Below are 15,157 nucleotides of genomic sequence, written 5' to 3' on the forward strand. Positions count from 1 at the left end.
TTTTAACTGGATGATACTATTCGTTCACAAATTTATTATACAATGACAAGGAAAAAAATTACAGATAAAAGAGCAAATCAAAGGTTGGCTGAAGTAAAGGCTAAATCTTTTCCCACATTATCATAACTGATTAAGAATAATCTAACTGACAACTTCTTAAAAAACTAACCATTTGATTTCAAGAAGAGGACAGGAATGTTTTTATTCAGTAATCCAAAATATTTTGAAAACTGAATGCATCTCAATGTTTAATTTCTATCAATAAGAATGCTTTGGTTGCTGTAATAGAGGAACAAATATATCCTCAAAAATTGAAACCAAACACAGAGTGCACACAAGCTTCATATTATATCTGCATTGGAAATCTTGGATAGATCTTGTGTGAGTGATGTGATTTAAGGTGTTCTTATTTAACCTTGGATCTTAGACCTTAACCTTGGATATTTATACTTGGATCTTAGAAAGGCTTTTGATACTGTTGCACATGGAAGACTGCTGCACAAATTGGAGAAGTGTGTGTGGCATTGGAGGCAAATTGCTGCTGTGGATAAAGGGGTGGTTGAGGGGGAGAAGACAGAGTGGTAATCAATGGACACTGCTCATCGTGGACTAATGTTATTAGTGCAGTCCCTCAGGGCTCAGTGTTGGGTCCATTACTGTTTTCTGTATTCATAAATGATATTGATGAGGGTATATCAAGCTTAATGTCAAAGTTTGCAGACGATACAAAGGTAGGCAGGGTTGTCAAGGACACTACTGACACTATGCTGCTGCAACAGGATCTGGAAAGGTTGAGCAGATGGGCTGAGAGGTGGCAAATGAAGTTTAACATTGACAAATGTAAAGTACTACACATGAGAAACAGCAACCCCCAGAGCAACGTATCAATTCTGTGGTACTACACTGACAGTGGTAGAGAATGAAAGGGACCTGGGGGTGGTTGTGCAGGCAGATATGAAGTTCTCTGAGCAGTGCAGACGGGCTGCAAGAGTAGCTCATGGTGTATTGTCAATGATATATAGGAATTTTTCTAGCAGGGATAAGGAGGTGATTATTCCCTTGTATAAGGCAATGGTCAGGCCACACCTAGAGTACTGTATACAGGTCTGGAGGCCTCATTTCAAGAAGGATGTAGAGCTGCTGGAACGAGTACATAGAAGGGCAACAAGATTAGTGAATGGAACAAAGGGTGCTCTTACGAAGAAAGGCTTAAGTTTTGCAAATTACAGTGTCTGGAGACTAGGCACCAGCGAGGTGATCTGATAGAGGTGTATAAAGCCTTGAATGGTTTGAGCATGCTCAATGCTGATGGGATTCTTCCTCTCGCTCAGAATAATCACCTGAGAGGACATAAATTCAAATTGAGGAAAGACAGATGTAGGATAGACGTGCGGAAATTTGCCTTTAGCCAGCGGGTGGCTGGTTGGTGGAACAGACTTCCATCCCTTGTCGTGGAAGTTGAGAGCCTAAATAAGTTTAAGGCTCAGCTGGACAGGTATTTTGAACGAACGGAGGGGTGAAGTTGAAGTGGTTTTTTTTTTTTTTTTTGGCTGATGCTGCATAAGCTTGCTTTCTTGCATCAAATGCCTCTGCTAATGCTAATGCTAAACCCTTGTACAAGTACACATGTAGATTACAATAAATCATGAACACAAATTGTTATTTGTATTTAGTAGTCACACAAGCCTGAAACACAGTCAACTCAAAGAGCATAAGCACTCTCAATCCTCACCATTTGCTACATCAGGCTTACCATTGCAACAAAAACAAAAAAAATGGTTTTTTTTTTTTTTAAAAACTATGGTTTGATTTGCTAGGCAATCAAGCCAAAATAAGATGTTAATATTTAAAAGCATTTATGAACAATGTTTTAATTTTTAAAAATCTTCAAAATTTCATGAAAAAATTCACTCCATAGAGCCAGTCATGTAAAAAATTTACTATGCTAGACTTGCCTATCTGTGGCAAACTACCTCATCATCAGCCATTTTCAATCCACTGCAGGATGAAGGCCTCTCCAGCAACTTTCCAGTTCCTTCTGTTTTGTGCAATGGCCATCCATTTACTACCCACAAACTCATGAATTTTATCTGTCCATCTCTGTCGTCTTCCAGGTTTTTTCCTAGCTCCTCTTGGGTACCATTCTGTTATTTTCTTAGTCCATTTGTCATAGTGTCTTTGAGCTATACATCCTGCCCAAGACCATTTTAGTTCTGATAAGAATGTCCTTTACTTGAGTTTGCTGCCTAATCCATGTGTTTCTCTTCTTATCTAACAGTCTGATTCCCAATGTAATTCTTTCCATTCTTCGCTGTGTAGTTCTCAGCTTCTCTTCCATTCTTTTGGTGAGTGCCCAAGTTTCACTTCCATAAGTCACGGTGTGGAGTATACATTGGTTCATTATTTTATGTTTCAGACAAATAGGGATATTGCTCCTCAATAAGGAGTATGTGACAATATTTCCTGAATGCTATCCATCCAAAATTTATTCTTCTCTTGACTTCCAACCATTTATCATTCTTACAGTTAATGACTTGCCCAGATAAGTATGACTCCACCTTTTCAATTACTGCTCCTTCAATCATTATATCCCTTTCTGTGGCATACTTGTTCATCATTACTTTTGTTTTAGCCACATTCATCTTTAGTCCAAAATCATTACTAACTCTGCATAAATGATTAAGATTTTCCTGTAATTCTTTGGGATCATGGCTTATGACCACAATATCATCTGCAAATCATAAATGGTTTAGGTACTCTCCATTCACATTGACTCCTTTCTGCAACCAGTCTAATTTTCTGAAAGCTTCCTCAAGAGCAGCAGTAAACAACTTTGGAGATATGTTTCCTTGTCGAACTCCTTTCTCAATTTTAAGTTTTCTACTGCATTTGCTTAGTCTAAAAGAGGAGATAGAGTTTGCATATATTTTCTTCAAAATCATAATATATGGGGTATCTATGCCTTGCCTTTCCAGTGCCTGAAACATTGCTTTATGCTGTATGGAGTCAAATGCCTTTTCATAATCCACAAACGCCAGGCATAATGGTGTTTTATATTCATTTGCTTTCTTCATTAGCTGTGATATTACATGAAGGTGATCATTAGTTGAGAATCCTGTAATAAAGCCAGCTTGCTCTTTCGGTTGATTCTCATCGAGTATTCTTTCTACTCTGTTTGTAATGACCCTTGTGAACAACTTGTAAATTGTAGTAGCAGTGGCATGTGATGCAAGAAAGCAAGTGTATGAGCTTATGCAGCATCAGCCAAAAAAAAAAAAAAAAAAAAAAAACCATTCCCTCCAAATGCCTGTCCAGTTCCTCCAGTTAAATTTATTCAACCTATCAACTTCCACAATGACAGATGGAAGTTTGTTCCAGCAATCAACCACCCGCTGGCCAAAGGCAAATTTCTGCACATCTATTGTACATCTGTCCTTTCTTAATTTGAATTTATGCCCCCTTAGGTTCGTAATCTGAACAAGTGGAAGGATCCCATCAGAATTCAGCATGCTCAACCCATTCAAGGCCTTATACACCTCAATCTGATCACTGTGCAGGTGCCTAGTCTCCAGCCACTGCAATTTGCAGAACTTAAGACTCTCTTGGTAAGAGGACCCCCCTTCATTCCCCTCACCAATCTTGTTGCCCTTCTCTGTACAGGCTCAAGCAAATCTACATCCTTTCTAAAATGAGGCCTCCAGACCTGTACGCAGTACTCAAGGCGTGGCCTGACCATTGCCTTATACAGAGGGAAAATCACCTCCTTTTCCCTGCTAGCAAAATTCCTATATCATTGACAAAACCCCATGACCTGCCCTGGCAGCCTGTCTGCATTGCTCAGAAAACTTCATATCTGCCTGCACAATTACTCCCAGGTCTTTTTCATTTTCTACCACCTTAAGTGTAGTACCACACAGTTGGTACATTTCTCTGGGGTTACTTTTACCCATATGCAGTACTTTGCATTTGTCAAGGTTAAACTTCAGTTGCCACTTCTTAGCCCATTTGCCCAAATTATCTAGATCCTGTTGCAGTAGCACACTGCCATTACTGTCATTAACAACCCTGCCAACCTTTGTATCATCTGCAAACTTCGACATTAAGCCTGATATACCTTCATCAATATCATTGATAAATATACAAAACAACAGTGGACCCAGCACCGAACCCTGTGGGACTCCACTAATAACATTAGTCCACGAAGAGCAGCACCCATTGATTACCATCCTGTCTTCTCCCACTTAACCATCCTTTTATCCATTGTAGCAATTTACCCTTAATACCATTCTGCTCCAATTTGTACAATAGTCTTCCATGCGCAACAGTGTCAAAAGCTTTCCTGAAATCCAAATATATGATATCAAAATTATTTTTTGCATCCAGTTCCTTTGTAACCACATCATAATATCCTATCAAATTTGTCAGACAAGACTTTCCCTTAACAAACCCATGCTGTGTCTGAATTATTGCTGCAGTCTTGTCTAGATGATCCTGCAATGCATCTTTAACCAGTGACTCCATTATTTTACCCGGAACACAAGTTAAACTAACTGGTCTGTAATTACTCGTGTCACCCTTCGATCCCCCTTTGTGAATTGGGGATACATTTGCACATCTCCAGTCCGTGGGAACCTCTCCTGAGTCCAAGGATGCTCTCATAATTATGGCTAAGGGTTTGCTTAGTTGCTTTGCCGTCTATTTTAATATAACTGGATAGATCCCATACACACCAGGTGCTTTTCTTATGTTTAACTTCAACAATTTCTCCTCCACTTTGCTCTCAGTTATTACAAAATCATTAAGTATCCTGCTACAATTTGATAACCTTCTGCCATTTTCAAACCTTAATAATTCCTCATGTGTGAATGTAAATGCAAAATACTCCTTCAGTTTGTTTGCTATCTGAGCAGGATCATCAACAGTCAAACCATCGATGTCAAGTGGACCAATCAGATTAATCCCCTTCCTTTTAGAGTTTATATAAGTAAAGAAATCCTTGCTGTTTTTCTTAGCATCTTTTTCCAAGGATTTCTCGTAATCTGCATAAATGTGGGATAACAAGCTAATTGGTCTATAATTTCCAATGTCTGATTTATCTCCTTTCTTATGCAGCAAAACTGTGATTGCATTATTCTACTCCTTAGGCATCACACCTTTTCTAATGCATTTTGTGAAGAGTCTTGCCAGTTTTTATGTCATGTCTCTTCCTCCCAATTTTAACAACTCTACAGTAACTTCATCTTCCCCTGGTGCTTTCTGATTATTCATTTCATTTCTTCAATGCATGTTCTACCTCATTACGAAGGATATCGGGTATGCCTTATGTCTTACTAATTTGCGATCCATCTTCCCCAGTGCTGGCATCATTCCCTTGCTCCTTGTATAATTCTCTATAGTAGTCTTCTGCTATTTGAATTATGCCTTCTCTGCTATTTATATGTACACCATTGCTATTCTTTAGTTTCAGTATCATTTGTCTTTCTGTATTACACCTCATGGCTGCTGATTTAAGTCCTTTGTTTTCCCTTAATGCTTGTTCTACTTTTCTTGTGTTATCTTATCTTCCCCTGGTGCTTTCTGATTATTCATTTCATTTCTTCAATGCATGTTCTACCTCATTACGAAGGATATCGGGTATGCCTTATGTCTTACTAATTTGCGATCCATCTTCCCCAGTGCTGGCATCATTCCCTTGCTCCTTGTATAATTCTCTATAGTAGTCTTCTGCTATTTGAATTATGCCTTCTCTGCTATTTATATGTACACCATTGCTATTCTTTAGTTTCAGTATCATTTGTCTTTCTGTATTACACCTCATGGCTGCTGATTTAAGTCCTTTGTTTTCCCTTAATGCTTGTTCTACTTTTCTTGTGTTAAATCTTCTTATGTCCTCTCTGAGTCTCTTTCCAATGGCTTTGCATAACTCAGTATACTCAATTTTCTCCTTGTCAGTGTTTATATTGCTCTTCATTTGTCACCTTCCGTTCATCATGGCAAATGTTTCTTGATTTTTTTTTCTTCTTTGAATTTCGTTTTAGCTATAGGTTTCTTGGGCTTTATCACTTTGAGAAAGTTGTAATATTCCTTGTCGACATCTTGGTCCTGAGCGGTCTGCAGAAGCTCAAACTTGTTCTTAAGTTCCAGTACATACTGCTTTTTTTTTCTTCTTCTGTTATCTCAAAGACCTTCGTATTATTTACTCGAGTCAGTTTTTTTCCTTTCTTTTCTTGCATCTATATCAAGTGTGCATCTTACCGTTCTGTGATTACTTCTAACATTTACCTTGTTCAGGACAGTAACATCATTCACGATATACCTTCCATTAGGATGAAGTCTATTCATTAGTTGTTAATCCATTTGGGCTCTTCCATATCCACGTTCTGTTCAACCTTTTCTTGAAAAAAGTGTTCATTACTGACATTCCCCGAGATTCTGCAAATTCCACAAGTCTTTCACCTCTTATTTCTTTCACCAATTCCAAAATTTCCTATAGTTCCTCTTTCTGCGCTGTTTTGCCTTTTTCCAACCTTAGCATTGAAGTCCCCATAATAATAGTGGGTTTTCTGCTCATCTAGAAGACTCAATTTCAGTGTACATTTCTTCAACCTCTTCATCCTCATGGCTCGATGTTGGTGCATAAATCATTATAATCTTTAGCTTGTACCTCTTAGAAATCCTGAGCAGTAGTCTTGACACCCTTGGTGATGTACTTTTGAATTCCAAAATGTTGTTTTTTTATATCTTTATGGACCAGAAAGCCAACTCCACCTTCATTCCTTTCACTGTTTCCATTGGTGTACAGCACATTTCCACTTGACAAACTTATAAGTGATTCATTTTTTCTTATTTCAGCCAAACCGATGATATTCCAATTCACATTTTCTAATTCTTTTTCCAGCTCTAATGTCCTGTCTTCGCCGATGAGCACTTATGTTTTAACAGGCCAAGTTCAGTTTCCGTGCATGGCAGCCTGGTCGTACCCAGAGATTTTTAGCACCCTCTGCTTCCATTCTGATCCTCTCGCTGCCATAAGAGGGGGAGTGAAAGCCATTGGGGGACTGAGAGCCATCTGTTTCGTCATGCTGTCATGTGCTGGAGGTTTTGTTCTCTTCCTCTTCACACTGACCTGGAATTTTGAAGAGAACCACTCTACACGTTCGCTGCCACCTAAGTGACGTAAAAGGGCTTACCATGGAGGTGTGCATGAATGGATTTTAGGGAGGCAGGCCAACCGGACTTCTCCTAAATCTTCTGAAACAGAAAGATATTGGATCTATCAATGTTTTAGACTGAGTGTCTGTTAACACACAGAATGCCTGTTCCCATCTAATTCACTCCACAGAGCCAGTCACTGTAAAAAAATTTACTATGCTGGACATGCCTATCTGTGGCAAACTACCTCATGAAAGGGCTAAATTTTAATCTGAAATGCATTCAGGCAAAAAAATTTCTCTCTTTCAAAGGTTTGGATATTCATTCTGTTTATAATTGAAGTTCCATTTATTCTTAAATGTTATGACTTACCTTGAAAGGATACAAGAGCCATTTCAATTCATACACTTCTTTATAAAGAAGTAAATAAACAACCCCAATGCACATACAAGATGCTTCAAATAACATGGAATTCATAGCATTAAATGCCCTCAAGTTAGAACAAGGTACAACACACTCTAATCCGAATGGAATTGAAATTCTTAAGCAAACAGAAATGTCCAATTAATAGTAGTCCGAATAGGTCCACCTAAAAATATATATATTCTGCCCCTACACGTGGCACTAGAACATGCTGATTTGTATGTGCAAAAACAGAATCAGTACGTAAGAATACAAGGGTCAACAACCTTTCAGGGATTGTGTATCAGGCTCATAATAGAGTGATGCCGCTGTTATTTTTCAACCTCTTTACTCCCACTTCCATCTGTTATAGTAACACAATAACAGATGGAAGTTTGTTCCAACAATCGACCACCGGCTGACTAAATGCAAATTTCTGCACATCTATTCTGCAAGTGTCTTTCTCAATTTGAATTTATGCCCCATCACCTGAGTAATCTGAGCAAGAGAAAGAATCACATCAGCATTGAGCTTGTCTCAAACCATTCAAGGCCTTATACACCTCAATCAGATTACTTCACAGGTGCCTAGTGTCCAGAAGCTGCAATTTGCGAAACTTAAGCCTTTCTTGATAAGAGCAACCCTTTGTTCCACTTGCCAACCTTGTTTCCCTTCTCTGTACTTGTTGCAGCAGCTCTATATCCTTCCTAAAATGAGGCCTTCATGCTTGTATGCAGTACTCAAAGTGAGACCTGACCATTACCTCATACAAGGGGATAATCACCTCCTTATCCCTGCAAACAAAATTCCTGTATATCATTGACAAGACACCATGTGCTACTCTTGCAGACTGTCCACACTGCTCAGAAAACTTTAGCATTAGTAAAGGCATATGATGCAAGAAAGCAAGCTTATATAGCATAAGGTAAATGTTTCTCTAGTTCTGCCTTGAATCTATTTAAGATATCAACTTCTACAACAACAGTTGGAAGTTTGTTCCAGCAATCAACCACACGCTGGCTAAAGGCAAACTTCTGCACTTTTATCCTACAACTGTCTTTTCTCAATTTGAATTTATGCCCTCTCAGGAGATTATTCTGAGCAAGAGGAAGAATCTCATCAGCACTGAGCAGGCTCAAACCATTCAAGGCTTTATACTCCTCAAACAGATCACCTCGCAGGTGCCTAGTCTCCAGACACTATAATTTGCAAAACTTAAGCCTTTCTTCATAAGAGCAACCCTTTGTTCCATTAACTAATCTTGTTGCCCTTCTCTGCACTTGCTCCAGCAGCTCTTCATCCTCCCTAAAATGAGGCCTCGAGACCTATATACAGTACTTAAGGTGTGGCCAGACCATTGCCTTATACAAGGAGATAATCACCTCCTTATCCCTGCTAGAAAAATTCCTGTATATCATTGACAAGACACCATGAGCAACTCTTGCAGACCGTCTGCACTGCTCAGAAAACTTCATATCTGCCTGCACAATTACCCCCAGGTCCTTTTCATTCTCTACCACTGTCAGTATAGTACCACACAGTTGATACGTTACTCTGGGTTACTGCTTCCCATATGCAGTACTTTAGATTTGCCAATGTTAAACTTCAGTTGCCACCTCTCAGCCCAACTTTTCTGGATCCTGTTGCAGCAGCATACTGTCATTAGTGTCATTAACCCTGCCAACCATCGTATCGTCTGCAAACTTCAACATTAAGCCTGATATACCATCATTAATAAATAAAGAAAACAACAATGGACCCAACACTGAACCCTGACCCTGGGGGATTCCACTGACATTAATCCACGAAGAGCAGTGTCCATTGATTACCACTCTGTCTTCTCCCATTCAACCATCCCTTTATCCGTAGCAGCAATTTGCCTCCAATGGCACACTGCTCCAATTTGTGCAGCAGTCTTCCATGTGCAACAGTATCAAAAGCCTTTCTAAGATCCAAATATATGATATCAAAGTTTCCCTGCATCCAGTTCCTTTGTGACCACATCATAGTATCCAATCAAATTAGTCAGACAAGACATACCCTTAACAAAACCATGCTGGGCCAGAGCTATAACTGAAGTCTTGTCTAGATGATTCTGCAGTGCTTCTTTAACCAGTGTCTCCATTAATTTCCCTGGAACAGAACGTAAACTAACAGGTCTGTAATTAATTGTGTCACCCTTTGATCCCCCTTTGTGAATTGTGAATACATTTGCACATCTCCAGTCTGTGGGGACCTTCCGTGTCCAAGGATGCTCTCATAATTATGGCTACGGGTTTGCTTACTTCCTTTGCTGCACTGTTGTTATTTGGTTTTTAGGAGCATTAGCAACTAAGGCCATATTGCTTCGGGATATGCGGTGGTCATTCCCTGACCTTTCCACATCCTCCGTTATTTGGTGTTGACAGGCTCAAACCCCGGTCTAATCAAGAAGCATGTGCTACGCACTGCTGCTGCTCCTTCCCACCTGGCTACAGAGGCGCCCCCCTTTGCTGCCTCCTTTAATAACTGGATAGTTATTAAAGGATATCCCATCCACCCCAGGTGCCTTTCTTTTGTTTAACTTCAACAATTTCTCCTCCACTGTGCTCTCAGTTATTACAAAATCATTTAGCTCCCTGTTAGAATTTGATAAGCTTCTGTCCTCCACTTCCCTATAAAATTACTCATGTGTAAATGTAGATGCAAAATACTCACTCAGTTTGTCAGCTATCTAAGCAGGATCATCTACAGTCAAACCATCAATATCAAGTGGACAATCTGATTCATTCCCTTCCTTCTAGAGTTTACATGAGTAAAGAAATCTTTGCTGCTTTTCTTTGCATTCTTTTCCAAAGATTTCTCGTAATCTGCCTTCGCCTGCCTAACATCCTTTGTGACTTGATTACAGACCAGCTTATATCTACCATAGGCTTTGTGTCACCTGATAATTTATATGCATCCCATGCATTTTTCTTCTCTGCCACATGTCTCATTAGTTCATTTGACATCCATTCTATGTGGTGACTTTCATAGCAATACCTTGCTGAAATGATTTCATGAAATCAGTTTGCAGCACAATTCAGGATGGTCTTGAGTTACTTCTTTGCCATCAGTGTCATAGACTACCAATCCATATAACTGTGTAGAGCAATTGGCTAAATTATTGCTCTATCTATAACTTGCAATTTTTAATTAAAAATAATTACTCACTACAACTGGTAATTTTTAATTAAATTTGAATGAGAGGCCTATAATTCATAATTTAGAAGTTGGATAACGAACACTGGAAATTAAAAATGGGATAGTGTGACAGATTTTCATAAATAACAGAAAAAAAAAATTCAAATTATGGGTTAGTCTCATGGTGGCAAATTGAGTCATTTCTGAGGAACAGTCGTTGAACAACATTCAGAAAACTGATACAAATTAACTAAGCCTCACTTAAAGGGAAATATGAAAATAAGTCTGCATGATAGATATTACAGCTTCAAGGTATAGCACAGAGACTTTAAGCAGCTTTTAAATTTTTAGTAACTTGGACAATAAAACAGTGAATGAACATGCACAGCCATATAAATTGACAAAGCATTTCCAAAATCACAAGGATATGTGATTAGAGCACAGACCAGAGTTTGCCTAATCTGGAGTCCTTGACTAGTTTTGTGTAGCCCTTGGGAACTCCCAGAAAGGGGAGGCAACTATATATTTACAAATTATGACCTAAAATTATTCTAAAAAGATTTAACTATGAACTTTTTAAAGACTAAATGTACCCATAATGTATAATTAACTGTTAATTTTAATGACTATCACAATATAATAGTGTAGCTTAATTTAATTTATTATGATACTCATCTTTTTATAATCTGCATTGATGTTGGAATAAATTGGATGATAATTTTAAATTTAAGTTAGCACGAATGAGTTAGGATTTAAAAACAGAATTAAAATGTGTGCAAGGAAGTAGAAGTGCACGTCTTCGTCCTTGGTTGTCAATGTTGAAATTTGAAACGATTTAAGTTATACTGTTGGAAACAGAAGGCCAATAGCCATAACAAGTGGCTTTCGTTTTACACGTCTTCAGTTGGCAATGGTAAAATGAGAGTAAATGCGTGTATTTAAGAAGACTAAGTTCCCGTGATGTTCCTGGATACACGTGGGAATCTCAGGTGCATGAGATTCCAGACTGGGGCTATGTTATAGGGAAGTTTGGAATTTAATACTTGAAGAGAGGAATGACGGCGAAACCATTCTATAACTAGGGCTCCACATTGGAAAATTTTAAAGCTGGATTTAAATTTGATAATAGGAATGCTGAATCTACTAAGGGGGTGTGGTTGTGGGATTGAACATGTGTTGCTAATTCAGTATTGGACTGTCCCATCCTAAAGCTATTGTAGTGGTAGTACGCATGTGTGTTTGATGTTTTGGTAGAACCGTATTTTGTGGTGGTGCTACCAATGTAGCAAGCATTACAGTTATCTTGACATTTTATTAAGTAGATGACATTATTCATGTCACTAATGTTGTAATTTTGTGTATCTTTATATGAGTTGAATAATGAACCTAGTTTATTGTAAGATGAGAATGTAAGGGTGATATCAGTACTTTTGAATAAACGGCGGAATTGGTTGGCAAAATTACTATGGTAAGGGAGGATAATACGCGAATTATTATTGGACATGCATTTGGGTGGGTTGTTGATACTATTTTGGACTGTGATAATAGTTTGTTTGATTAATTGAATAGGATATTTCCTAGATATGAATTTACTTGTAAGATATTGTAGTTCATTATTAAGGTCATAATGTGTGGAACTGTATTTTATAGCATTGTAAATTTGATTATAAAGGACTGCTTTTTTTGTATTGAAGGGGTGATGTTATTCAAAGTGTAAGTATTTGCCCGTGTGAGTATTTTTTCTGAAAATTCTTGTTCCTAGTTTTGTATTGCTTCTGTATATAGTGAGGTTTAGGAAATTAATTTGTCCCTTTTCTTCCAATTCCAGGGTATATTTTAATCTATTATGCATGGAATTAAATTTAATGAAAAGATCATTTATTATGGATGTGTGTCCTATTAAGAGGATATCATCAGCGTATCATATAAATAATTTAATATCTGGGGGGTATGGTTGTAATATATGATTTTCTACGGAGGCTAGGTAAATTTCAGATGGGGGGATGAGATCCCTAATCCCATAGGTAGGCCATAGGTTTGCTGGTAGATCTGATTAAGAAATCTGAAGTATCTGGCATCTAATAGAAAGGTTGTGAGCTCTAGTATGCTATTAATTGAAAGGGAAATGCGATTGGATAAGGTTTTGTCGTCTGTTAAGAAATTACGCAAGTTTTGTAATGTTGACGGAATGTACATTAGTGTACAATGAGACTACATCAAAAGATGCTAGAATGTCATCATTGGTTATTGTGATAGAATTTATTTTTTCAAAGGTTTGGGAGGTATTGTTTACTTTAAATTTCGAAAATCTGGTGAGGGGGGAGATAATTTTAACCAGGAAGGAAGATAAATTAGTGAAAGCTGATTTGCTGAAGGATATTATGGGTCTTAGTGGGTGATTGGGTTTATGGAGTTTGGTAATACCAAACATATGCGGTAGAATATTGTTTCGGATACCAATCTGTTGAAGGGTGTATAAATTAATTTCATTGTTGGATCTTAATTTCCTTAAAAAAATGTCAAGCTTATTTTTATGTTTGGAAGTAGTATATGTTTTATCCAGTTTGTATGTATCTGAATCAGAGAGTATAGATTCCACTTTTTTCTATATATGTGCTTTTGTTTATAATTATATTATAAACATAACATAGCCCCGGTCTGGAATCTCATGCACCTGAGATTCCCACGTGTATCCAGGAACATCACGGGAACTTAGTCTTCTTAAATACACGCATTTACTCTCATTCTACCATTGCCAACTGAAGACGTGTAAAACGAAAGCCACTTGTTATGGCTATTGGCCTTCTGTTTCCAACAGTATAACTTAAATCGTTTCAAATTTCAACATTGACAACCAAGGACGAAGACGTGCACTTCTACTTCCTTGCGCACATTTTAATTCTGTTTTTAAATCCTAACTCATTCATGCTAACTTAAATTTAAAATTATCATCCAATTTATTCCAACATCAATGCAGATTATAAAAAGGTGAGTATCATAATAAATTAAATTAAGCTATGCTATTATATTGTGTCAGTTATAAATGGTACTTTAAGAGATCTACAATTTTCAAATTGTTTTAATGACTCTTTAAAATACCACTGTTGGTATTTTAAAAAAAAGTACTGTTGTTGTATTGTTGGTACTTGGTTAAAAACAAATTACAGAACATAAGTGAATTTTACTTTCTATATTTTATCCTAATGTTTATCATTAGTTCTTTCCCTTTGCAATATAACTACAGCAGATATCCAATTTATAAAAAAATAAGCTATCTGCAATAGAAAAAATAAATTTAAAAAACGTATCTGTATACCAACCTTTGACTCCAGAAAGTTGAATTAAGCTTACATGTATAATGCAGTTAAATCAATTCCTTTGAACTCAATATCCAAAAGTAACAATATTACTTTGAATAATTGCGACTTATTTCAAAATCATAATTTTTTTTTATTCACTTCTTTTCAAAACAATAAGATTACTTGATAAATCTGGACAATTCAATTTTTTTTTTATGTTACAGCCCCTGACTTTTTGAATTAACAAGGTTTTCCTACATATTGTACAGAATACGTTTTGTATTTAGTACAACAGAGAAATCTACATCATACTAAATACAGAAAATAAATTCAATTTAATTAATCACAAAATTCTTTTACCACTGTTGTGCCTATATCTCTCTCAAGATTTATAAAGATGCAAAAAAGGTTAATATGCCATAAATACTTGTATAAAGGCCAGTATAAAGAAATTGTTATTCATTAACCATACCATATGGAAAGGACTGTTGAGGTAAACTAGGCTGGATAAATGGTTCTCCCACAGTGCAAACCTTCATTAAGTGCTCCACAATCTTAGCACCATCTTGTATTGACATACCTTTATAAAATATTCAGAGATCAATTGAATTAACTTAAATATTTTGTGTATACTTAATACAAAGAGAAACATGTCTTAGTTAAAGAAATAAATATTATAAATAAAACTGTATAATAAATTTAAATCTTCAGCTGTTAGTCAAAACATATCATTCAGTTCTCTCAAGAACCGAAAATGACATAGGTGAGTTATTTAATCAGTAATATCATTTTTAGGTGCATAAAGGACAGTGTTTTCCTGACCATTTGCCATTATCTAATAACTAAACTCAATGGATAGATGTCTATAAAATGTTATATTTTCATCTTTAAGAGAGCTTTGCCAGCAATTCTAAATTTCACTGAAACTGAACCAACAAAAATTCACCCCCCCCCCCCCTCCCAAATAATATATCAAGTTATTTCAAATAGGCTTTGGTCATTTGGGTATTACTTGATAAGGAAAAAGTTGGATTGACACCAAATTTTCAGTATATGTTCTTTTAAATTCTTGAAGGGTCTCTTTTCTCTCTCTCTCTCTCTCTCTCTCTCTCTCTCTCTCTCTCTCTCTCTCTCTCTCTCAG

At 37.0% G+C, this 15,157-nt stretch overlaps 1 protein-coding gene across 4 annotated transcripts in view; it reads right to left on the reverse strand.

Moving 5' to 3' along the window:
* The window catches only part of LOC150077949 (ankyrin repeat and SAM domain-containing protein 3-like), a 161,123-nt gene that overhangs the window by 55,589 nt on the left and 90,377 nt on the right, over nt 1-15,157 (reverse strand). For all 4 annotated transcript variants that reach the window (XM_090384323.1, XM_090384319.1, XM_090384322.1 and 1 more), the window contains one exon: nt 14,488-14,595. In XM_090384323.1, coding sequence (XP_090240449.1) covers nt 14,488-14,595 — 108 coding nt within the window. The remainder of the gene's footprint in view (nt 1-14,487; nt 14,596-15,157) is intronic.

The sequence above is a fragment of the Mastigoproctus giganteus genome, chromosome 11 (genome assembly GCF_048544385.1).
Source record: "Mastigoproctus giganteus isolate SK-2022 chromosome 11, ASM4854438v1, whole genome shotgun sequence".
Lineage (NCBI taxonomy): Eukaryota > Metazoa > Arthropoda > Arachnida > Uropygi > Thelyphonidae > Mastigoproctus > Mastigoproctus giganteus.